The 25,894-nt window shown below is 39.6% G+C and overlaps 1 protein-coding gene across 1 annotated transcript; it reads right to left on the reverse strand.

The window, feature by feature from the left end:
• Positions 1-1,733: 1,733 nt before the first annotated feature.
• LOC117304808 lies at positions 1,734-25,554 on the reverse strand. The gene is made up of 8 exons (XM_033789420.1): positions 25,548-25,554; positions 24,516-24,662; positions 13,487-13,592; positions 11,827-11,986; positions 8,832-8,916; positions 6,310-6,522; positions 5,727-5,826; positions 1,734-4,954 (listed from the first exon to the last, which is right to left on the reverse strand). Exons 1-8 carry the CDS (start codon positions 25,552-25,554, stop codon positions 4,138-4,140), a joined length of 1,635 nt encoding a protein of 544 aa, XP_033645311.1. The 3' UTR covers positions 1,734-4,137.
• Positions 25,555-25,894: the final 340 nt, after the last annotated feature.

The following is a 25,894-nucleotide window of genomic DNA, read 5'->3' on the forward strand; positions in this document are numbered from 1 at the left end:
CAGTTTGACCCCTTTTAAACCATTTCACTAATAACAAAAAGTACTGCATACATACTGTTTAAAACTTCTACATACAATACCCAGAATAAAGAGCTGTCAGTAATTTAAAATAATTTGTGTCTTTGGTTTGACATCTACATCCTAATTCATAAAATATCAGTGCAGGCCTTGGACACTTTTGGTAATAACTAATAAAACAATTGTTAGCATAAAAACGTCTTAGTTTTCGATGGAGAGTTGTCGCTAGTAAAAGACTTCCAACAACGGTGTTTTTTTTTTCGTTGTTGTCCTGCAACTCGATGAACAATATTGAGTCAAAATTTCCACATTATTGTTATTGTATGCATGTTGGGATACACCTTCGTGAAAATATTGATCTTTAAAGGACTGCCCATTGTCTTTAATTCAAACTCGGGCCGGAGTGTAAATAAAGTCTGTACTGCATTGTATACCAACCAGAATTGCAAAACAATGTTTTTCATTGTATTGTTCAGGCCAACCCAAAGGAAATATTTGTTAAGCAACAACACTCTGGATTTGTAGAAGCCCCCTACTTAAAGGCAGCCCCACCATCATTATCTCTTGAACCCATTTTCGTAGAGCTGTTTTTAAGCAGCTCAACAAGTACGCAAGCACAACAAAATGATGCTTACCGGATTATGGTTACCAGTCAACAACACCATCTCACATGGACCATCTATGACTGGTAACCTACTAATAATTGTTTGCTTAGCAGAATTGCTAAAGCAATAATTTCTGTTTAAGCAACTCTATGGATTTTGCCGCTGGTCCTTGCTTGAAATTAATATTATTACCAAATTCAACATCCCCTTTGAACCATACTATTATTCACGTGCTAGACATCATCATCACATTCTATACACAGTACAAAATCACACCATTATTATTAGAGAAAATAGTACTGTATACCTAGTGAACGCCAGTTCTGTTTGCTTTTTTTTATATAAATTTATTTATTACACACTTTTACATAATAATATTGTGTAAATTAAGGTGTTGAATTATCTTTATGTGGTATTAAGTTAAATTGTGCCCCTTTTTGGTGACTTGAGTGACAAAGTTCATCTGGCAGAGAAAACTGGAGAGCTGTTTATTGTTAACATACTAAGAAACGACCCCTCTGAAGTAATGTACTTAAGAGATAGAAGTATTTTTACACCAAACAATTTGAATCTAAGAAAGGCTGATATAGTCTTTTCTTAGGCATCTGAAAGAACAACAATTCATCCCCCTTTCATTCTTGCAATTTTGATGACTAATTGCGCCCACATTTTTACAGGTTTATTATACTTTGTGCATTATTTTTGGATACACCCAGTGAAAACACTGGTCTTTGGCAATTAACCTGCCTTTAAGTACATTAGTTCAAAACATTTAAAGGAACACGTTGCCTTGGATCGGACGAGTTGGTCGATAAAAAGCGTTTGTAACCGTTTTTTTATAAATTGCATATGGTTGGAAAGATGTTTTAAAAGTAGAATACAATGATTCACACAAGTTTGCCTCGAAATTGCCTGGTTTTCCTGTTACTGTGTGAACTAACACGGTTGGCCATTTATGGGAGTCAAAATTTTGATTCCCATAAATGGCCGACCGTGTTAGTCGACGAGGTAAAAGGAAAACCGTGCAATTTCGAGGCATGTTCGTGTGGATCATTGTATTCTACTTTTAAAACATCTTTCTACCCATATGCATTTCATAAAAAACGGTTACAAACGCCTTTCAAAGACCAACTCGTCCGATCCAAGATCAAAATAATTATAGCATTATAAAAAAAACCCCACATAAAATCAAGTCCATTGGTCTCGAATCAATTTATGGGTAGTATTTTTTTTCTTTCTTATATTGGGATCTTGACAAAGAGAGTCACTGTAGGACTGACGTCATTAGCCAATCATTGAAAGGCTTGATGAGGTCAAAGGTTAAGTTTCGATCGCAGAAAATAAGTGAAGTAGGACAGTTATTTTAAGTTGGAATTTTTCAAGGTGGTGGTTATGTAAAACTCTTACCAATGAGTTATTAAATTTTAATTCCCGTCGTCAAGGTTAAACTTACACTAATACAAATGGCACAATGCTATCACAGAACTTCCTAATTATTTTTTGACAAAAAACACAATTTTTCTGGGAAAATCTCTAACAGTTCACGAGACTTGTCTGGCGGAGTACAACGTTTCCTTTGCATCGCCTACGATAGCGCCCTGTTTCGACGATTCTTTGTGTATGGCATGTTCTTGAAATGGGGAGTTGCACGGATAAGATTAATTTCATGACACATTGTCTATTGTTTGCTTACTAATAATTTATACAGGTTTTTTTGTGCACGAAAATTATTGACTTACTTCGGTTCTAAAAATAGCTTTGGTATGATTCTTAATAGCTGCATGTATGGGAATCGAAACCGACTTTTAGAAGATGACACCCACAAAAAGGGTGAAGCAACAATCAATTTTTGAAAACAATTTGGTGGTCAAATTGAGCCCAGTTAGTTGTTCGCGTAGAAAACAACATGTTTTCTAAAGTTAACATGATGTGATGTGTGTTTAATTACTTCCATAGCTAGACAGAAATGTTGGTTTCATCTACGACACAATATACAGAAGGAAAGTAGTTCGGAACGATGGAAACTGTGCAAACTTGTACAATACAAAACTTCTCTTAGTCTTTGAGTGTCATTTACAGTTGCTTTTTCACCACAAACTGCAACCGAATATAGAATATTCTCCCAACATAAAGTATCAATCCATTAACTCACTGTGTTTGAAACTCGGAACAAAACAATTGTGCCTTTTACACAAATCAATAGAACATAGAACTAATAAACATAGTGCATTTAAAACTGATCAAGCTGATAATTCTAAGCTAAAAAATGAAGTATACTTTTTAATTATACTGAAAGTTCTTGGCAGTTTTGACAGTCCAAAGTATTGCATAGGTAGGACACAAGCCAATAGGTATGATTAAAATGCCATACAATGTTATGTTTTTACAATGCAAATTATATGGGAGACTTTGAAACGCTAGGTGGCAGCAGACTTACCAGGCACATTTCCATTGTTTACATAGTTCTGAGCATGCAGCGATAATTAAAGATCTCTATTATATAGAGATCAGTGGCATGCACAGATACCGAGAATTAATGGATTTACATGGTAAGTATGCTGCCACCTAGCGTCCTAAAACCCCCAATAGTCTGGTGCTTTTCTGCATGATAGCGCATTGCAGAATGTGTTAGTCCAAGTCTACTTGATTGAGATTGGTTTTTATGAGAGGAGAAAAAGATTGAATGACACTCTGGCTGTGGCTTCTCAAGACGCACAGATTAGCCAAAGCCGTTTCACGAGGCAACGGTGTGGTTAATATTGAACACCACTGAATATCCTATAACATGTTTTTGGCAACCTACGATAGGTTGGCAGCAAACCTTGCAACAGAAAACAAAATGTACAATTATTTAAAAATACTTTGAAAATGTTGTTACAAAATTAAAATAAGTTGAGTAAAGTCAGTATGTGTGGTATTCATGATGTATGTTAATTAAGCTAAAATTAATTTCATCTCAGACAGAAAGTGTTGTAAGTGACGTGTCAACTAAACGCCATGACAACAGTAGCCCATGTTCAAACCAAAGGAGTCCTTGCCGTAAAATTTCTTTGGGCGTAGCTTTTTGTTTGTGCAAGTTATTTTATTTTATTGCTGCTTGTGCCGTTGCCAAAACTTGCTTGTATATGCTAGGCTCAAATTCACAGAGCCGCTTAAGTACAAACAGATTATGCTTACCAGAATAAGGTTACAAGCCAAACTACCATGTCACATGTACCATTTGTGACTGGTACCCAGCTCATCTCTGCTTAGCAGAGATGTGTCAAGCAATATTTTTTGCTGAAGCAGCTCTATTCATTTGAACTCTGGTCAGTGAAAGTCTTCTTTATTTTGTATGTGCATGACTTTTATAATTGAATCACATGCAGTACTTCGCAATAATTAATGACAAAATCTGCGTTGTAGATAACTAATTAAACAACAAAATACGGTATAAATTGGCAAAATTACATTTGCATGAAACATGTACACAAAATTTACAACCGGTATAAAAGTTTTTTATTTATTGTGTCTTTTAGATTTCGGTGATGATTTCAGTTTTTCTACCGCCCCTGTCCGGCACGGCGCAGAGACCAATGCTCGGGGGGACGTACCCGTAATGACTAGCGTCGAGACTGTCGTGGTCAGATTCTGTGGGTGATAAAGGTTCATCTTCACTGGGTGGTTCACAGTACGAGACGTTGGGGGACACCGGGCCGCTTAGCGTGATCTGCCCCCGCTCAATATCATCCGGTGATAAACACTTGACATCTTCGTCTTCGCTCAGTTCAAAATCTACTTTGTGTTCGTCATTCTCAACACCACATGTACCGTCGCGGAAACCGCCGTCCGGTTCTAGCGTGAAATATTTTGGTTCCAAAAACGGCAGTGGCGCCTCGGCTTTGCATGAGTCGCCACTCCCTTTGCGCTCGGGGCAGCAGGCAGGGTCGACGACGAAGCTTGGGCTCTCGGGGCCGGTCTCGAACGGTAAGGGGTCCACGGTATGGGTTAAGGACTGCTTGGACGGTAGCGTGGCTGTATTCGCTGAGTTGATTGCTGTTTCCGCCTCTGTATAATCCGTGTCATTGGTTACGCTGCTGAACTGGTCCTCTTCAATACACTCGTAGAAACCTCCGTCGGCCGAGTGCACCCCTTCGTTGGTACTGCTGCCTGTGTCACTGATCTTCACGTTCGCTGGTTGGTGGAGCTCTTGGTATAAGTGTAGCTCCACGCCCCTGGTGGTCTGCAATGCTGTGTAGTATGCGTCGCATCGACCACAGGGTGCCAGACTAGCTGAAGGATACGTCATGTTATCCACATTGTACGGGATACCAGCGGATCTGGACTTCGACCTGAGATAGAAGAACAAACACAAATCGATTTGATGTAAAATAATAACTCTTCTTTGCATTTATATCATAGGTCTTTTAGGTTGGTAAGCAGTTTGCACACAACAGCTAATTCTATTTTCTGATAAAAATATTCCGAGGATTTAATTCTCGTGGTAAACATGTGTAATGTTTTGGAGGGCGCTATGCGTCTAGATCGAGGACTGTCCTAACGATCAGATACTATTAAGACTAAAATAACCAAGCGTCTAACGTTACAATAAAACAACTATATATTATAATCTCGAATAGCACCCTCTTGTGTTTGCCACAAAAAAAAAGAGTTGCAAAATGTTATGTTTCTCTATAAACCAGTATAATATCTGAAGCCTCCTTGCATTTCTGTGACGCAAAGAGAATGAAGTCCGGCAGAAAGTTGGAATAGTGTACAGACGCATAAGGAGCTCTGCAAGTGCCATCCAACTTGTCAAGATTCTGAGATAGATACTGCAGGGTGATGACGTCATAAAGGTATCAGGATGACGACATCCAGAGATAACTTATCAAGAAGTCGACATATTACTTTCATGATGTTCGACATCCTGAGATGAAATACATCGGGAAGACCACATCTCACTTGAGGATGTCATAGTCACGAGATAAATCATCTTAGATGTCGACTTTTTAAGTTTATGACGTCACCGTCAAGCAGTTATTTATCTCATGATATCAGAATTTCGGATGGCACCTCTAGGGGTCCATAGAATATTTAATGACGTATACAAATAATAGTCACCTTCGTCTTCGGCGACAGAAGAAGAACATGACGAAGAACGCCATGAAACAAAGTACAAAACCTCCGCCAACTACACCAGCTAGAACAAACGCTGTCCACACTGTCGACAAAAATATCAATTATTATTAACAAGCACTTCGGCTTCGGGGACTTAATGGACTCTGATTGGCTGAAGACTAGTCACGTGGGGGTATTCACACGTGATATATGGACCAAGCCCAATTTTAAAAAGCTGTTTAGCAGACAAAATCCACTCAGCAAATTCGCAAGAAATGAGTGGGTACCATTCAGTGGTACCATTCACATATGGTAATGTACGGTAGATTTGGCTGGTAGCCTGTGTTTTGCATCAAGCTAGAGTGTATGTGCTCAGCAAGTTTTTGTGCTTACATGCCTTGTGTAATAACTGGGTCCTGCTCTGTGAACTAGCGAACAAATGGCCTCTGAACGAGCACATAGTTGTGATTATTGTGTTGTAATTAATATGCTTATGTCCTGACTATGGCTGATGTTAAAGAGGCACTGTTGGGGCAGGGAAAGGAAGTCAAGAAATGACGTCATGCATGACGTCAACGCTTCTCACCTGGTGGATCTGAGGGAGACCCAGCCCTCCACGTGATGGGGGGCGTGACCGCCTCTGTCTTACGCCTCTTGGGTGTCGAGTTGGTAATACGGCTTAGTGTGGCAGCTGACGTAGACTTGGCCTCAGTCCTTCGGGGTGTTGCACGCGGAGTTGTTGCTTTTGTTGTTACAGTGGTTTTTTCTCTCGTCGTTGTCGGTGGGGGCGCTGACGTTGCTGTAACAAAGGGTAGTTTCAGTTAAAGGATGTAGAGTCTACTGAGCATGACATAGTTTTGCTGAAATGTCAGTTTCAGTTTTGTCACAAAGTCATTCAAAAAGGTTAAAAGGTCAATGAAAAGTTGAATTACATGTACAATGAAATACAAAAAGGGGTAGTATTTTACATTGTCATCATTGTTTACGACTGACTTGTTATTTGTGTATGTAGTGTGTGTTTGTAAACATTTTAAATTGTTAAGTGCGTCGAGGGATCTGTGATCCAGAATACTCTATATAAATACCGTTTTATTATTATTACAAAATGGCTTATGGCAGTTAAACAATAACAATCACTCAACTTCCACAGCTAGAACCGATTTACTGTGAAGTCACAGTGGACAGTACACCACTGCCGCCAATTAAAACCCACAGAAGCATCGGCTTTTGTGGATAACTACCGCAAGGATCCCGCTAATGTGAACGAATGATAAACTGATCGATACCCCGACACACAAACACAAACATCAACCGTCCACCCACGCACAATCCCGTCTCAAACAGACTCTGGCTAATAATGTTTTGTGACCAGAATGTGTGACGCGTGCGAAGCGTAAACACATTAAAACGGCATCCGTTCAACCTGTAGGCCCATACCCCCTAAAGACACGAAAGGTAAAAAACATTTTGATTTTTCATTTAACGGAACTCTAAAGCCGATATCTATAAATGGATCAACTGTATAAGCACGGAATCCCAATACAGTGAAAGTGTGATCAAATAGTTATTTAAGGGTGTAATTATTACGCTAACACAACTTAACACGTGAGAAAAGTTCATCGACAGCAAAAACAAGCCTGTACCATAGGAAGAAACTATAAATAATACTCTATTTGGTGATCTGTGAGACACTCCTGTTGAATTGCAAAGGTCGTAAAGTTCGAATCCCATCCGAATTATAAGCATATGATTTGTTTTTCTTTCACGGAGCTCGGGTAAGCACTATAGCTGAATATTTAGTGCTATTAAACACACATCAGTGTATGAGGGAAAACACCGGTGTCGCATGCAATTATGTCCTCTATGCAATACTATCCGGAGAACAATATTGCATATGCAATAATGTCCGCCGGACGATTTTGCATCATCGTGTCCGCCCGGCGCTGCTGCATAATGCAATTGTGTCCGCCCGGACACACGTGCATATGCAGTTGTGTCCGCCCCCGTGCAAAACCGTCCCGTGCAGTAAACTAAACGCCCTTGGTCGACGGAACACGTTCGCCATCTTTTACAAGCTAAAAGTGCATGTCATGAATGACATGGGAAATGTTCGGCCGTTGGGTATTCGCTGCAATCATAAACTACATTAATGGATGCACGCTCGCTTATGCGCGCACAGTACAGTCCAGTCATGTACATGTCTACCGGACGGTTTTTGCATAGCCCCGGATGCAATCGTGTCCGGAGCGGACAGTATTGCATGGCGGACACAATTGCATCTGACACCAGAAATACTATGAATATTAACAGAAACTTGCGGGTACATGTACAACCATATATGTCAATCTCTTTTGTGGGAGTGTTGGCTCTGAACAGCAGAGGGTGTGGTCTTGACGTTTCTAACAATCGAAACCATGTTATACCCGCATGTTTACGATGTATATAATCGTTTCTTCCTATTTATCCACACCGTGCAAAGCTTGACAAACCTCTACCAACTTAAAAAAGCTTCACTGCGTGCAGTAAATTGAGGTATTTATAACTCTCAGCATGTACAAACGCCTTAGTATAAAATAGTAATTATTGTTTTCCTATTTTTATTTTCTAGGAACAAGTAACAATTATTGTCAGCAGGGCGGTAGTTTAACTCGACTTCACGCTGATATTGTGCCGGAACGCGTGCTGATTGCCATTAACGAAAACGACCACAATCATTCTAGTTTTTAATTTTCCTATTGCAGTCTTCGAGTGTAGGCAACATTCGGCTTCACGGGGTCTATGCATGCAATCTCCTGATGGGTACAATTTGATAGAGCTGTTTCACCACTAAGATTGACCAATCATCAACCAATTTTGCTTACTAGAAAAGAGTTACCAGCCAATATACCATGTTTTGTGCACAGTTTGTGACCGGTTTCCTGCATATTTTCGCTCTAGGCAGACATTTTGTTGAGCAATATAGCTCTATAAAATTGGGCCATGGCAGTTTTTTTTAATACGGACGGTAAACAGCGCCCTCTGTTGATCACAATCTCAGTCTTGTCTTCAACACGCTTCTGATACAAGTCATTCAAAGTGAAAGTGTATTTTTCTTTTTTACAGACTTACGTGGTGATTGATAAATATCTACAAATCGGATGTCATCCACGGCTATGTCACTATCATATCCGCCCCGAATAACTTCGAAGATGAGCTGCAAACAAAAGTAAAAAAAACCTTGTGTAATTAATACTTGTACCAACCTTTATTTTGCATCTTTATACCTGGTTATACATAATCACGGTGATAGCACAAAAATAACAGTGATAGTAATTTGAGTGAATAGCAAAACTGTATAACTGTACACATTACTATGAGCATTATCATGACAAGCTGTAGTATCGTAACAGTAAAGTTAGTTTGATATATCCAATATCGATGTAGACATTCACTGTACAAACCTAATTGACTGCCAATATCCAATATCGATGTACAAAGTATAGACGTCCAGTCACTGCACAAACCTATATGAATGTCCAATGTCCAATATAGCAAAAGCAACATTGATATTCGCTGTGCAAACATACACGAATGTCTAAAAATTATCCAATATCAAGCTGACTTTACTGTCATACTCCCGTCCGCCATTTTGAATCCACTTGCGAACGTTGAATGCAAGTGGTATCACTCACTTGATGAAGCCCTAAGCCGATACCACAGCCAGGGCCATTGTTTCTCAAAATGGCCTAAAAAAGCTGATCTGAAAACTGGTAAAAGAGGCAGGCAATGTATTCATTATGCATAGAGTTTGTATTGATTGTTATACCACTAGCTAGCCGAATACTCGGTCAAGTGCATGTAATCGGAAGTTCCAACAAGAAAACCCGCCATTCTCCATCGTCTCCACGGAACAAAAAGATGTTCCAAAGTGAAGGGTTTGTAAAATTATTGTTTAATTCCCGGTCTGGAGACCCGAGCTCGTTTTTACCCACGGGGTATGGCAGGCCCAGTCAGCTCCGGCAGAGACAAGGCAGATAAAGGCCATCCCATCTTCGCTCTGTGATAAGAATCACTTTTCATCTCCAGTCTTTTCATCCGAAGCTTTTGAAAATAAAGACTTCGAATGCAAGAGCGGGCCGCCAGATGGGGAGAGGTATAAAACCCACCTGGCCCAAGGCCTAACCGATCACACAAAGCGATAAGACGCCATCTTTGTTGTGCTGCGAAAAAGCGCCCGCAGCGTTGAATAATCAAACATACCCCGGTGTTCCAGTCCACCCTATATCTCAACAAAAATGGGTGCCAATATTTTTTCTGAAAACATTTTAATGATTGTTTTCATTCGATCTTGGGGACTGTGGGTAGCCGGGAGGTATATGTTCTGATTTGGGCGTGCGTATTCTTTTCATAACGTGGAAGGATTTCATAATTAAGTCCACACCAAATCCTGGTCCATTAAAGGAGAAAACTAAGTCACACTTTGATGCTTACAAAAATATGAGAAAATTGCACTTTAAGCTCTTGTTAAGTAACGGCAAAATAATCATCCCAAATAGTGAACAACTTTAAAAGCGAACCCTTGAAACCATCAAGCAACACTCAACAATATTTTGAACTGATTAAATTGCTCACCTCCCTTGATTCAAATTTCAAATTCATAAACAATTTCATATCTGAGTTATGTGTAAAACAAACTTTGATTTTTCTCAAGGCCCTCTATACAAGTTTCCACAAGAACTCGATTGAGTAGGGATCCAATAGCTAAACGAATATCCATAGAGACGAATAGTGATTCAATTTTCAATAGCCATCCATTCCAGATTTGTGGTATGACGGTATAAATAAAACAAAAAATAATTTACAATTTTTCTTATGAATTTCCACAAGAAATACATTCGGTTTAAACAGGGGCCTAAATAGCTCAAATGAATAACCATCCACAGTGACGAAAAGTCGATTAAATTTCCATAAAAAATAAAACCGTTTGTAAAAACAAAAAACCTCCTTCACAAAACCGCAACCACTTTCCCAATCGACAGGAACGTAAAGAAATCCTCAAGAGTTACTCATATTATGAATTAAGCGATGCATAACTATGTTTTCTAAGAGAGGACTATAAATAAAATTCACGATTTTGATCATGCACGCTGTGCCTTGCTTTTTTTTTTTCATCCAAGGACCTGGTATTAATGAGAAGTGTTAAGTTCTAATGAGTCATGGTCGAACGGGGACTCAATCCAGTTTATCCCCAAGGCATCGAAACAGTCAAATATATGCACCCAACAGAAGTTCTGTCATCTTTTCTATGAACATCTCAAGTTCCCTATAAGAGCATAATTCATTTTTTTCCCTCTCCTATTAACCGAGTATATATTTCACTTTAAAGGTGGACCTCTTAAGCTTGAGTATTTTGACCGGTAGAGCGGGAACACACACGTGTCTTGCATGCATAACACTGTAGCGGCTAATAGAGTGAAAGTCAAAATACCTGACTAACCAATCGAGCCGTTATGCAGTGCCAAATTTCATAGAGCTGCTTGGGCACAACAAGCAGCTAAGCACAACAAATTAATGCTTACCAGAATAAGGCGGGAGTCATGGCTAGTGGCTAGGTGGCTAGTAGTGGCTATAATAGCAACGGCTAGTGGCTATACATAGCCATGGCTAGTGGCTTTAGTCATGGCCTGTGGCTATATAGTCATGGCTAGTGGCTATGATGGCTTGTGGCTATACATAGCAATGGATAGTTACTGTGTATACAGCAATGGCTAGTGGCTATGAATAGCCATATGGCTAGTGGCTAGTCGTGGCTAGTGGCTATGTATACACATGGATAGTCACTAGGCATAGTCATGTCTTTGCATGGTTATGGCTATTGGCTATTACATATCCATGGCTTGTGGCTATAATTATAGTCATTAACTCATTTGCTAATGGCTATACTGTACATAGCAATGGCTAGTGCCTATGAATATGACATGTTACTGTATAGCCACGGCTATGTGGCTATCCTGTTAAGTCATACACAATCAAGTGTCCATAGCTAAAGCCGTCAAGCCACACATCAAACTCATCAGCAAACCCTTTAAATTGAACTAAATATAACATGGGTACCAATTTTTACCTCAAACGGTTGTTCGCAGTAGATGTCCAGTTCACCGGTAGCCAGCCACTTATCACGCTGTCTTCTCTCACGTGACCATAACGGTAATCCGTGACATGCGTAGACCGTCAGCGTGCCGAGCCGATCTGGTTCGTAGCCGTCCCACATGTGATAGAAGAACCTTAAAACCCAATATTGAAATACTGGTTAGTGGAAAGGTGGTTGATAATCCTATACCCCAACAAGACGTTCTTCCTATAATGGTGTTTTAAGGGCACTGAACACTTTTGGCAATCACTCAAAATAATTCTTGGCATAAAAACTTACTTGGTATTACAAAAAACGAGCAATTTAAAGTATATTATATTGTGGGAAACGGCTCCCTCTTAAGTAACGTAGTTTTGATAAAGAAGTAATTTCTCACTCAAATAATAAAATACTTCAGGCTCGAAGACTTTTATTAGGTATCTGAAAGCACACAAATTTGTGCAAAATGGGTGTTTTTTTCTTTCATTATTCTCTAACAACTTCGATGACCAATCGAGCCAAAAGTGTTCACAGGTTTGTTATTGTATGCATATGTTGGGATACACCAAATGAGAATACTGGTCTTCATAAGGTACCGTGCCTTTAAACCATAAACGTGGGTACGAGTTGAACAATTCCAGTAGGACATTATAACATGTTTGTTATTGAGCAGCTTTCTGATTGTTCTCATTTCACGTCAATAATAATCAAACCGAGGCCGCAAGTAAAAGAGTCAGAGGCCTTTTTGGAAAATATCATCATTAGCAGCGAGAACATACATATGGAACGCGACAGAACAAGGCGATGGCATGAATTGAGATGGTATTTATACGGCCGCACATATACAAACAAAATTTTGCCGGTTCAATAATTCATTTGCAAACAATTCCTCCCAAACCTCTTCAGAAAAAATATGACTTGATTGAATTTATCGATCGGCCACTACTGCTGAAGGATGAAAACCAACCACCGAAAGAGCTTCGAAATGGTAAGTTCAGCAGACAGAACGGGGAAAAGAAAAGCACGCCACCTAGCGTCCAAATCATGGCCTAAATTTTCACAGCTGATAGGCACTGTCACTTTCTTCGAGGCACTTGTTAAATAACACACTGCAAAATGATGTTATGGTGTTTTTCCCCCAGTATTCGTTCGGCCTTTTCAAAAAAAGAAAGAAAAAAAATCCTGTCTGGTCGAACAACCGTCAGGGAATTTTCGGCGCGGGCAAGAGAAAATACTTTGGCAAATCTGTCAGGAAGTTGTCAAGGGACAATGGATAGGCGTCTGAATGCAATAAGTCACGGTGTTCTTTATTCTTTTATTTACCGTCACGGGGCGACCAAGGGAAGCAAGGCTTATTAGAGAACAAACACTTGGCGGGATCCCCACATGGGTTGAGCGGGGAAGTCACCTCAATCAAACTCGGTTCCAAGTAGAAAAACAACTTTAGGATTCTTGTCGTGTTTGAATTCCCGCTGTACAATTGAGGGGTTCGATTTTATGGCATGTTGAATTCGGGGGGCGTTGTTTAGAGTTGGGAGTTTGCATGCTGATGTACTTTAACATTCAGAGAGAGGGTTTGGGGAAGCTGAGATTAATTTTGGCCGTTGTCTTAGCGGCTGGAAGGTCTTTTGATGGAAGTGTGGAAATAATTTACCTGAGACTACCGTGTCCCTCCTTCAGTTGATATACGGGAAAGGAGAACCTCGTCACCTGACCAATTTGAGTTTCATTGTACGAGGACGGAGCAAAGATGTAGTAACCTGCACCAGACAAAAAAAACGAGAAATAAAAAAGGTCAAATGAAAAAGGTCAACATATTAATTTCATTTCAATAAGTTGGATTGTTCTTACGCGTACGTCCTTGGTTTGTCGGTGTATCTTGTCTCTGCAGTCGACATGAGCTTTGGACTTGGCATGTCATTAGCACTCCTACAGCTCCCAACCTCAAACCCCTGCCCCCCCTTCCCACTATACACACGCGGCCATGAAATAACAAGCCTAAAACAATACAAACACACAATGCACACATTGTCTTGTTAAAGCTCACAGTTTTTCCTCCAACGAAAACAAAATAGGCTGCAGTGACATGACAACAAACAAATGGACATTTTAATTTGACTAAACGTAAACCCATCGATCGTCTACTTGAAAGCTTCCTCAACACTTAAAAGAAAAAAACAAAACATGCCCTTCTAATATTGTTTTAAATTGCCACGAGCCATCGCAGCGTTTCACACACACCACACTCTTAAGTAGAGCAAAGCAAGGGTAACTCCTCAGCGAGCATGTATCACGAGGGAGAAAAGAAAGAGTTTGTTGAGTGGAAAGGAGAAAGATGTCTTTACACAGTCTCACTAAAAAGGCACTGGACATCTTCGGCAATTGTCAAAGGCCAATAATATTCTCAGTTGGTGTATCTCAACATATGCATAAATAACAAACCTGTTCAAATTTGAGCTCAATTGGTTATTGAATATACAAGAGAATAGTGAAAGAAATGCGTTACTTTGTGTGCTTTCAAATGCATAATAAAAGGCTTCAGCTGAAGCCTTTTTATACATTTGAATGCGAAATTACCTCTTTCTCGAAAACTGTGTACCTCAGAGTGAGCCGTTTCTCATTATTGTTCATACTTTCAACAGCTATCCACTGCTCGTTACCAAACTAAGTCTTTATCCTAACATTATTTTAAGTAATTGCGAGTAGTGTCCAGTGTCTTTAACTGGGGCACATCAAGGGTACCTCCTTGGCGTGAATGTAACATAAGGGGCGGTTTGCCGAGTGGAAAGAGCAAAGATGTCATCACACAGTCTCACTTTAACTTGATGTATCGTCCAGGTATTTCAGGCCAACTTGTGCTCCGTGCTTACCTCAAAATGTTACAGATTTTCCCAATGAAAACTGATCTTTCCCTCACCCAAAGCCAAACCCGGCGTCACGACGAGACATCGAGATTTAATAACAAGTTTACCGCAAATAAAACAGCGGATTGCCCAAAGCTGATAACATTTAAGATAATTATATAAAGGTATTCGGCGCCAAAGAACCGTCAACTTTCTTGTTTTCAGGCGTTGAGAAACGCCTGAATAAACCATTTTGCTACAGTGTGATGAACTTATCCAAGAACGTCACAAGAAATATCAGCCTGCCCCGTAAACCAGAAAGAAAATCACAGGATTGTTCTGGGTATACAGAACAACCTGGTTAGACAAATTGGCTTGTCTCATTAGATGAAGCACTCTTTTAATCACATTTCGGGTGCGACGAAACATGGCGGTAAAAAAATACATTGCAGCTCAAGCAAGGGGCGAATCTTCATATCATCGGGGGGGGGGGGGGAGGATGTGGGGGGGGGGGGGGGTTAAGTTACATACGATTTAATCATTGATAAAGAGGATATTGTTTTGTTTTATGTTCACCGACATTTACACTGTCGTTGTGCTTTCAATGAGGATTGTTTTCTTCTCAGTCGATTTAAAAAAAAAAGAGGGGAATTCTAAAAAAAAAAAAAATAGGAGTTTTTTTGATAATGATAATGTTAATCTAAAGTGCAGCAGAAATTGCTGTCCGGAAAATAATTATCATCTTGACCTTTGAATCTGTCTGTGACCCTGCATACCGCAGTGTGTTATTGCATTGCTTTATAGCATTTTAAGGTCCCCAGACTAAAAAAACTGTTTAACTTTGTCTGAACGTTATTCAAAGTTAAATCCATAGTGCTGTATTTTGGGACATCATAAATCAGCATGGGAAGTAGAAACACAAATTTTTACATTAAGTGCACAAATCAGCCACCGCATCATCACTTTAAATTGTCTGGAACATAGTCACCATCCACGTTCCCATTTACCACTTGTTAAGATCACGCCTCGTGTAGCTTGATGGAACGGGCACAATTTTCTCACGAGTGTGTATAACGTGCTATTCACACGACAGCAATTTAACCGGGGTCCCTTGCTTAATTTTAGCATGGTTGTAAAAATAAATGTTGCAATGTTCGACAAGATTTTGCAAGAAAACTTTGACAGTAAAACAATTGTTGTCCTAACACACAAGTACATTTCTTTTTGTAAATATTTACAACCATGTAACAATTTAGCAAGGGACCCTTGATAAATTGCTCGCGTGTGAACGGGGCTTAAATTTTGACGCTTGAGATGTTTTATAACAAATTGTATAAACAGTTAGTAGAAGCATCCCCCCTCCTCAGACGGGGGCTTCCCAGGTTACTCCGCGGCTAGATTTGTTATGATGTTATGCTAGGATTAATTCAAAGTACGACATCACGCGTGCTGTCAGGGCTGGGGACTTCCATTAGATACACGCTTGTCTTCAGCTCTCTGCGTCCATCCCATCGGCAAAGTCGTGAGGTTGTTATTTCCCCCAAAAGGTTTTAATTCGCTGAGAACTCGATTCTCCAGAACACACAACGATCAAGAGAGAAGGGTTGGCATGATGGCGGCTATAAATAAACACACACACACACACACAATAATATCTTGATCCATGTTAAGTCGTACACGGATCGAAATTAATTCAAAACTTAATATTCAAAATGAATTCGTTCTGCATACTGTTGATACAATTGAATTAGTTTAAGATGAGGAGCATGAAGGGGTGGGGGTGGGGGGGGGGAGGGGTGGGGGTACAACGATGCCGGGGTAATTTATTGAAAAGATTCTAGGCGATGCAAAGTAAGGAAGTATCACTAGAAAACATATGCAAGATGTGCTAAAAAATTGTTGGATGTACAAACCGAGTTCTTTTTCATGTGCTACGGTTTTTAGTTTCCAATGGGAATAGTTAGTGCAACATATCGTGATACTGTCTTAACTCTCACACTTTTACACAAAACATCGGTGCATTTCTTTTGTATTTGTACCGAAGAAGATTCCTTTACAGGCAGTTCACAACAATTTAAGAACTATGCAAATATCAAAATTACATTTAATGACAAACAAACACATTATAAACAAGTTTAATAGCATTCCCGTTAAAACAAAATCGTTCAAGTGGCTGTTTAAAAATAATGGGAAATTATCAGATATCAAAAGGTGCGTTTCAAATCAACTTTTTTTTTCTTTTTTTCTTTACTTGGCCCACAAGTTCAGGGTGACTTGTATTGCATGGTTGTTACAAGCGGTATCTGGGGGGGGGGGGGGGGGGGGGGGGGTAGGGTTTAAAGTTTAGCCCGTAGGTTGTTCTAGTGTATAAAGTATTCAATGTACATGTATAGTCAGTTGACTGTAGGGCTTGACGCTAAGCCATAATCATTACAGTCGTGCTTGTTTAATGCTTGGTTGGATAAACCACCACTAGACCTCGGGTCTCTAAAAGTAAGCTGCTTTCAAAATGAGGTTATTTCACATCACCGGGTGGTTTAATTGATTTTATTTTTTTATTTTTTTTTAAACCGAGAAATTAATTGGATTTCATACTAGCACTTTCGACCGATGATTTTGAATATAATACTGGACTAAAAATCGACCCTTGGGGTACCCCTAGAGCGATTCCGGGCTTATTTCATGATCTCCGTGTGTCTGTAAAAACTTATTTTCCCCCTTTTTTTTAGGGGGGGGGGGACCACGGGGATTATACAAGTAGGTATACTTAATAATCTGCTGGGTGGCCTGATTAAAGAGTTCAATACTTAATTAAAGGCGCACCGTTCGTGACCAAATTCTCTAATTAATCACATTACCGTAAATGGAAGTATTAACATGATATTTGAACACTGATATGTGTATATATGTATATTACAAAAAAAGCAATTCCACGACTTATCGAAAGATCCAGTTGGTGAATTAATGGCTACCCTCGGATTTGTGGCCGTCTGGATACGAATGCGCATGCGTCATGCCTGGGAGATTGCTCGCAGAGGCTAACCGCACGTGTGAACAATACGTAGCGTGCACTTTAAGGCGTTTAATGTGTGGTGACCGAATTTATTATGGTCTTAATAAAATATAAGGTGAGCACAATATGGTCTATCTGATTTTCATAATTATCTGTAAGTTAAATTTATTTGAAGCCAGCATTTTTTTAACATTCATTTTGGTAGATTACGAATGCCATCCCATGAACCACACACAGTTGGCTCTGCTGCTGCTAAGCATTCATGCTTACGCTTTTTAATAAATAAAGTTTCATAAATAAAACTGTTAAACTACTTTATTTCCATATAGCAAAAATAATAATAGGGTACCAGGAATAACAGAGGGAATGATATTTTTTTCGCTGGTGACACGTTTCTGATGCGTGAGTGAATGGTTATGGTTCCTCTTTTGCATAAAATGTTTTTCATGTGAAGCAAATTATCTCATTTTCAGTTAATCTTACAAATTTATTATGTTGCAAAAGTTCCGCTGTTTGAGGTTAAAAAAAACTGAGATTTGTCACACTTCTTGAGTGATTTAAACCTCGTAGTTGTGCTATTCCTCATGTATTACATTTTACACATGTGAGTGGTACGGCCAAAATTTTCGTTGTACCCAATATTTACAAAATCTTCATCAACATATTTTGTACCTTGCAGTTTTACACAGCCACAAAATGTTACTATTCTCTTCTTGAGTGTTTAGGCAGGCTGTTTCCATGCTTAATCAAATGTGTTTCATGATGCGCCGTACATGTAAACCAATAGTGACATCTGTATCATTTACCGTATTAATCTTGTTTAAAAAATGCTACGTTTCTATGACGTTTTGCCCTCTGAGCGATTTTCAAGACGAATCATAACCGAGCGCAAAAATGGTTTCATTAAGATTTGATTAATCTCAATTCACTTTGCACTTTCTTCACAGCGACGGCACTATACGGATTTGTCTTTAACCTTTAGTGGCGAAAGTTCATGTCCTTTTGATGCTACAGTCTTGCACTTTAAGCGTCTGGATTTCCGGCGGTTTGTCTAGCTCCAATTAGCCTTTTTGGAGTACGGTGACCACTATAGGGGTGTACTGCTTGGTTTGGGTGTATAAAGACAAACTTACCCAAACCAAATACTTAGTGTCATAGTATCTGTCCATCATCTCAAAATGGCTTATGCTTTTATGTCCCAGCTTGTTTTCTTTCTGCTCTAAGTATTTTCCTCTGGGTTTGATGTGTTTTAGTTATGTTTCACCGCGAGTGCCCTTAGCGAGAGGGACGGGTTTTAACGAAAACACTAGACGTTTTCTTTTCTAAAGAAGCTTCTTTCAGTGTTGAACATGAAACCTATGTTTACCAACAAAAGTGTCAGGGTACATTCTAGGACCACTCCTGGCGTGCAGGAAACTTCAGTGGTCGTGCAGGAAATTTTAAGTTCTCTGTGTACAAATATCGACAACAATTTTTTTCCGAAGGAAATGTTGTTCTATAGAGGAAGTTGTCTCACACGAACTCTTCGTTCCAGATGGAAACCTCATTCCATTCCAAGAAAACCTTCATAGGAAGCTTTCATAGGGAACCTCAATAGGAAGCCTCTTTCCCGAAGGAAATCTTGTTGTTCTAGAGGAAGTCGTCTCACACGAGCTCTTCGTTCCAGATGGAAACCTCATTCCATTCCAAGGAAGCCTTCATAGGGAACTTCAATAGGAAGCCTCTTTTCCCGAAGGAAATCTTGTTGTTCTAGAGGAAGTTGTCACTCACGAGCTCTTCGTTCCAGATGGAAACCTCATTCCAAGGAAGCCTTCATAGGAAGCCTCAATAAGAAGCCTCTTTCCCGAAGGAAACCTTGTTGTTCTGTAGGAAGTTGTCTCACACAAGCTCTTCGTTCCAGATGGAAACCTTATTCAATACAAAGGGAACCTCAATAGGAAACATCCAAAAGGAATTTGTGTTTGTTCTATAATGAAGTTGTTTCACAGATGGAAACTTCAAGGAAGCCTGGAGGTCATGGTAATCAGGTGGATGATAACAAAGGTTACCAACCTCCAACTGCTATGGAGGATGGAAATTAAGTTGCCTCATAAAACCATCCCAAGGAAAATAAACTCTACATATCAGCCAGACACCGTAACAGGCCAGCCAGTCAGACAAAACAGAGCCCCCCTTATCCTAGCCTTCTTCTGTCAATCCATTGTGTAGCCCGATACGTGCCTCCGTCCAATTATCTTTGCAAATTTCCAATTCAAACTTTTCCCCAGTTGTTGTTACAGCCCTTGCCCGTCCATCAGATGTTTGTCTTTCATACAAAATAAAGAAACAGGGAAAGGAAGAAAAAATCATGAAAATTCATTGTATTCATGGAAAAAAAGAAAGATTCCACGTCAAGTCTGAAGACATCGAGGGGACACTCAGCATTGTAAATTAAGAAAATGGGGGTCCCTTTCACCACGCCTGTGGTAGTAGACTAGCAAATAGCTCGTCCACTGGTGGTTAATGAGGAACAACCCTATGGCTACTTTACATATTATACATACACAAAATCTGAATCCTCGACTGGATATGACTTGGGGGCAAGTTTAATTCATGGTGTTGTACTCGGTTATCCCCTTCTATTCCCCTCAAACGGTTATCGATCGGGCCCTCTAGTCTGGATTGATTTAGCAAAAGGGACAGCAGCCACGGCTATGAAAATCTCTTGATGAAATACGTTAATTTACGGCTTAAGGAGTAGCTTAAGGGGCCCTACTACCCCCCGCAGCGAATCCCATCACCACCAACGCAACTTAAATGACATCTCATGAATAATGTATGAGATGGAGGATGCAACACGCTCCATCAATTAGCTCATCTTATAGATGAGTAGGAGGAGGATTCGGGAGATGACGACCTTATATCGGAATGTCTTATCGGATTATATAAGACAGGTGGGGGGCTGAGATGACAATAACTCCGTTGGTCAAATATACCAAGCTGTCTCATAAATACACATACATTATTTTATTCTGCTAAGCATAAAATAACCATTCTTGTGCCCCTTCCCTCCTTACCCATCCCCTTTATCTCCCTAAATTTGTCAACCCTTGTTTTTTGTTTTTTTTTCATTGTGCTTTATACCGACACACTCTCTCTCTCTCTCCATGTACTTTTACTTCCCTGCGTATGTTACACAAAGGCCCGGTCACACATGCCCCGCTAACGAGAACGAAAAAGAGAACTATAAAAATACACGCCCTCGATTGGTTAAAAAAGCTTTGGCGTATTCTGCGTGGAGCAATTCAACCAATCGAGGGCGTGCATTTTTATCGTTCTTGTTTCGTTCTCGTTATCGGGGCCTGTGTGACCGAGCCTTTAATACCTGTTCATGTTTGTTATGTTGTCATTTCAGCCTTCTCGAAAGACTATGCTAGGGTTGGAACGTCAGGTCATCTAACTATTTTAGTGCATTTATATCATAGATCCTTTTGGTTGGTGAGCAGTTTGCAACAGTTAATTCAGTTTTCTCATAGAATAATAAGTAAGCCAAATTGCAAGCCAGGGAATCTGCCATGTGTCTAAGAAAAATTGTGACTGGTGCTCTGCCAAATTCTGCCAACTGTTACAGTCGCTGGTAACCTGCTGAACAGCGTCATCAAGTCAAGCCGCAGTTACTGATTTGTTTTCATTAAGACTGGTCCCCTGTCATTTATCCAAAAGGATTCGCGAGCCTCTAAGTGTGACGTCAGATGTTCAGGCTAGTTTTCATGCTGTAGCTACATAGTGAAATATTGCTTTCCTAAAAAACCGATGCTTCGAATTTCAGCAGTTCCATGTTACTCAGTTATGTATAGCGTACCCTTTGAAACATCAGGCAATACACAACCCAGTGTAAGCAGCAAATGAACCATGCTTAACCATGTCAACCATACCATGGTAATTCCACTTCAACTAAGCCAACTCCTGATTTGAATTTGCAAAAAATCCATATTTCTGGTTTTGATTTGATCGAATCGTGGAGGAAGTACATTCCGTAAAAAGGATCACGCGCATTTGACGTTAATATAAGTTACCATGGCAACATCATACAGTTTTCTCTTCATAAATCTCTTGAACAATTGTGGGTTTTTTTTCTCAAGAGATATTGATCCACCTTACACCTTACACCTAGCGACGGATATATATTTGTTTACTCTCTGTGAAACAATATTTTTTAAAAAGGATGGTTGGAAAATTGTGTCTAGAACGAAACACCTGTCCGTGGCCAGAGCCTTCTGCTTGGCATAACTCATGATCATCATTTTGGCGATGCATGAAATACTTTCACAGGCTTTCTTTAATACGATGACCTTTACAACAGCCTTTCCAAAAATAATTCATTTGACTCTTTAATTAACAGAAAAAATGAAAGATAAATTTCAAAGTTTTACTAATGAAACTGCTTTGTTTATGTGACTGGCTTTACTTGTGGTAGGGGGGGGGGGCAGTACCCGTGATTTGAGTATTTTGGCAATGAATAAGCTGGCCAACCCTTTGTCTTTGTGTATGTGCTTTTTAAAAAACTAGCCCATTGATGATTGTTTGAAATAAACAGTTGTTTTCAAATAAGATTTTTTAATTCAAAAAGTAAAAAAGTAAAAAAAAAAAAGTTAAATAAACAAAATAAATATTATAATAATAAAAATAAAAAAAAAATGTAATTAACAATATTAATGATTTTTTTTTTTTTTTTTGTAAAAAAGTCGATTACAAAAATTTAATAAAAAAGTCAATTTAAAAAGTAATAATTAGCATACCATTTAAGCAAATTGAGCATTGTAGCAAATTAGACTACATTTTTTAATGTCAATGTGGTTATCTTGTCGGATAAAAGTCAAAATAAAACCTCAATCCCAAAACAAACATTAAGCACCCAATCAAACAAATTAACAAAAACAAAATACAGGTAGTCGGTTCACCATCAAATTCATTCCATCGTTTGATTGTATAGACTTTCATCGAATTAGTCCTCATTTTAGAAATACAGAAATAAGGTCAAAATATGTCACGAGCAAGAATTTTATTAGACACGATATCTGGCACAGGCTGTTCATTATCTCAGAAAATTCAGGTGTACTTATTTGCCGACATTCCATCACATAATTGAAAGACGATGTAAAGGTAGAAACTACGACAGGCCCTAAATTCGCGCGGGCCCCAAAAAACTAGTAAATTTCGCCCGGGGCCCGTTTTCGGATCCTTACTGACCCACTTCACAAGCCGCAGAAAGTTGCCCAACTCTTCGGTCGATGTTGTGAAGCCATAGGCCCTTCGTCTTTCCTTACCACCGGTGCGTGTTAGCTTTCAATCGAAGTTCCAAACTCTAGCAAGGCTATAGAGTGAGAGAACGACTAAGGATGCCGATCCTTCAACCAGCTGGATCATCCTTCTGCTAAATTGTTCCTCCATGTGAACGATCGTCATAAAATAAGGCTCTCATTTCAATCCAAATTAACATTTCTGTGTTTGGAATCAATCACTTATCTTTTCTCTGGAATTATCGAGATTTAGTGTAAATACCTCTCTCTGTTGATTTAAATTTCAAGTCGGCCTAACAATTAGTTGTTGCTAAACTGAACAAATGTTTTGCATCTGTTAAATAATTTGAGCAAGCTGAATTCTAACAAAATAATATTTTATAGAAACATTTCTATGCTATGTCCTCTGTGTACAAATTGTGTTAGTCCCATGGGATCCAAATCTGAAGTGTTAAAAAGAACCCACTTTAGAACACACCAGATTCAATTAATCCACAAATCGTTTGATTATCTCGCAATAAAATGACCATTCCTTCTCTCTATTTCCAGGGCTTTCCTCACCAAAGCCACTCCGTGTCAATGAACTTTAATGACGAAAACACACCAAGCAAACTCGGCTCCCGTTGGCCCCTTTTCATTGTTTTAATTTGATATACTGCATGAACAAGTGGGAACGTCATTACTTGTTAACAACCAATTCCGATTGTAATGAATTCAACAGAGTGAATTCAACGTACGGGTGTCGTGGGCATTTACCGGTCCGATCGCTAAACTAGGTCCGCATGACGAGGACAGGCGAGAAATCGCCTACTCCATTTATATCAGACTCAGAATTTAACAACAACACTTTGGAGAAGTGCACTAACCCCTTCAGTAGAGTTAGTTTTTCTAATTAATCTCTAGTTAATTGGGCCCATGTTTTTTTAGACTGGACATGAGAGAGATGTCATGTTGAAGCTTTGCATGGCATGTGACATAAACAAAACTGTATTAAAGTAAACCGGCGGGTACAATCATGTCTACAACTCTTTTAGGAGAAGTGTTGTAAGATAACCGGTGTGGTATCGACGTTTCGAACAGTATGCTCTACACTCGTCTTCAGGAGAAAGTTATAAACAAACACGAGTATGCCAAATTGGAGGGACTTTGAAAAACTAAGTCAAAACAATGGGAGAACAAAGAGAAGTCCTCTTTTTACTGGGTTAATTAATAACATGGGAGGGGAGTTGTGTTTGGGAGGAGGAGGGGTCGACACTTTGTACCCAGAAGCCTTTTTTTGATACTCAAAGTCCTTGTCGTGTTTATCCCCCAAAACTAGTAAAGATAACCCGGAAATGCTCCAGTCACTTGGTACAAATCCTGGGGTGGATTTCACAAAGAGTTAAGGGTAGTCTTATCTCGAGTTAGGACGAGTTACTCGTCCGCACTTAGGACTAGCCTTCAGTCTTTAATATCTCACAGGACCAGTCCCCACTGTTATAGTGAAATCGAAACCAGGGGTCATAGATCAAAGACTGTGGTTATTATTAATATAGAAATACAACTTACCTGAGGAATTGTTGTAGGTGTGGTCAGCCAACGGCCCTGAGTACCAGCTTGGGGAGGGTCCCTTTCCAACGATCCAGTTGAAGTCATTATTGAGTGATTCTGTGTAGCCGCAGGCTCGGACATTTTGAAAGCTACACGAGGCCACAACTGTTAAAAAGAAAGAAGAAGACAAAAACAACAAGTTTAATACCGCTGTTATTCTGGTCCACCATGATTGATTATACAAAACAGTTGCAAAAAAGTAACACACAAAAATCACAATACAATCGACGCCCACCAATGGGTAAAACATTATTACAAATAATGTTCTCTCTCTTTTTTTTTTTTTTTTTTTTTTTAAAAGAGTGCCCCAGTAAAACGGTCACACCCACGGATCACTCAATTTGGACTAAGTTCGGAGTCCTAGAGGGTCTGACCCTTTGCTGGGTCAATGTGACCCGAAAAACGTTTTTTAGTAGAGGGCCCTCGAAAAAACGGTTACACCAACGGATCATTCAAATTGGACCCAGTTAGGGTGTCTGACCCTTTGCTGGGTCAATATGACCCGGAGTTTGTGTTAAAATGACCCACAATTTGGTCAGAGTGACGCAGAATCTCAGCTCAAAGTAAAATTTTAAAAGCCAGTTTCCGGGTCAGCCCGACCTACATTAAGGTCAGGCTCCTTTTGACCCGAAACGGGTCAAATCCAACCCGGGTGGCTTTAGAGACCTTCAGTGTACCTATATTTCATTCGCATGCGCTAGGGTTCAATACATTTTCAGCAGAACAACAGTCTAAACTGAAATAGGTGAGGATAAAGAGTTACAAACTTAAGGGGTATGCTTGTTCATTGTTTCACATTTTTGTTTTGCACAAAGACAGTTTATTAAATACCATGGAACTTGAAAACCTCTGCAGAGTCCATACTCTCAGTAAACCACAATCAGTGTGTCCCGGTAGTTACCGTAACCAACAATACCTGATGAAAAACATTGAATAATACTCAATAACTCACAACCAGCGTGTCCCGGCAGTTACTGTGTCTGAACATACTTTGCATTATGCCAAACACTGAAAAATACCCAATAACTCACAATCAGTGCGTGTGGGCAGTTACTGTATCCAACAAATACCTACATTCCGGAAGTGACTGCATCCAATCAGTTTGTTTGTACATCTCAGAAGCCCATGATTTACTATATCTGGATCTTTCAGTAATTATTTCATGAAGGACTTTGAGGAAATATCACCCACACACACACGTGCTTGGGACAGAAGAGGATGCGTTGTGTCTTTAAACGATAATTAATTTCTTGGATAATTTACGACCGAACCTTTAAGGAGTAGACATGTGAAACGTGGTCTTCATATTAAACATCCACACGGACGCGTGGCTCTCG

This window comes from Asterias rubens, chromosome 21, assembly GCF_902459465.1.
Source record: "Asterias rubens chromosome 21, eAstRub1.3, whole genome shotgun sequence".
Classification (NCBI taxonomy): domain Eukaryota; kingdom Metazoa; phylum Echinodermata; class Asteroidea; order Forcipulatida; family Asteriidae; genus Asterias; species Asterias rubens.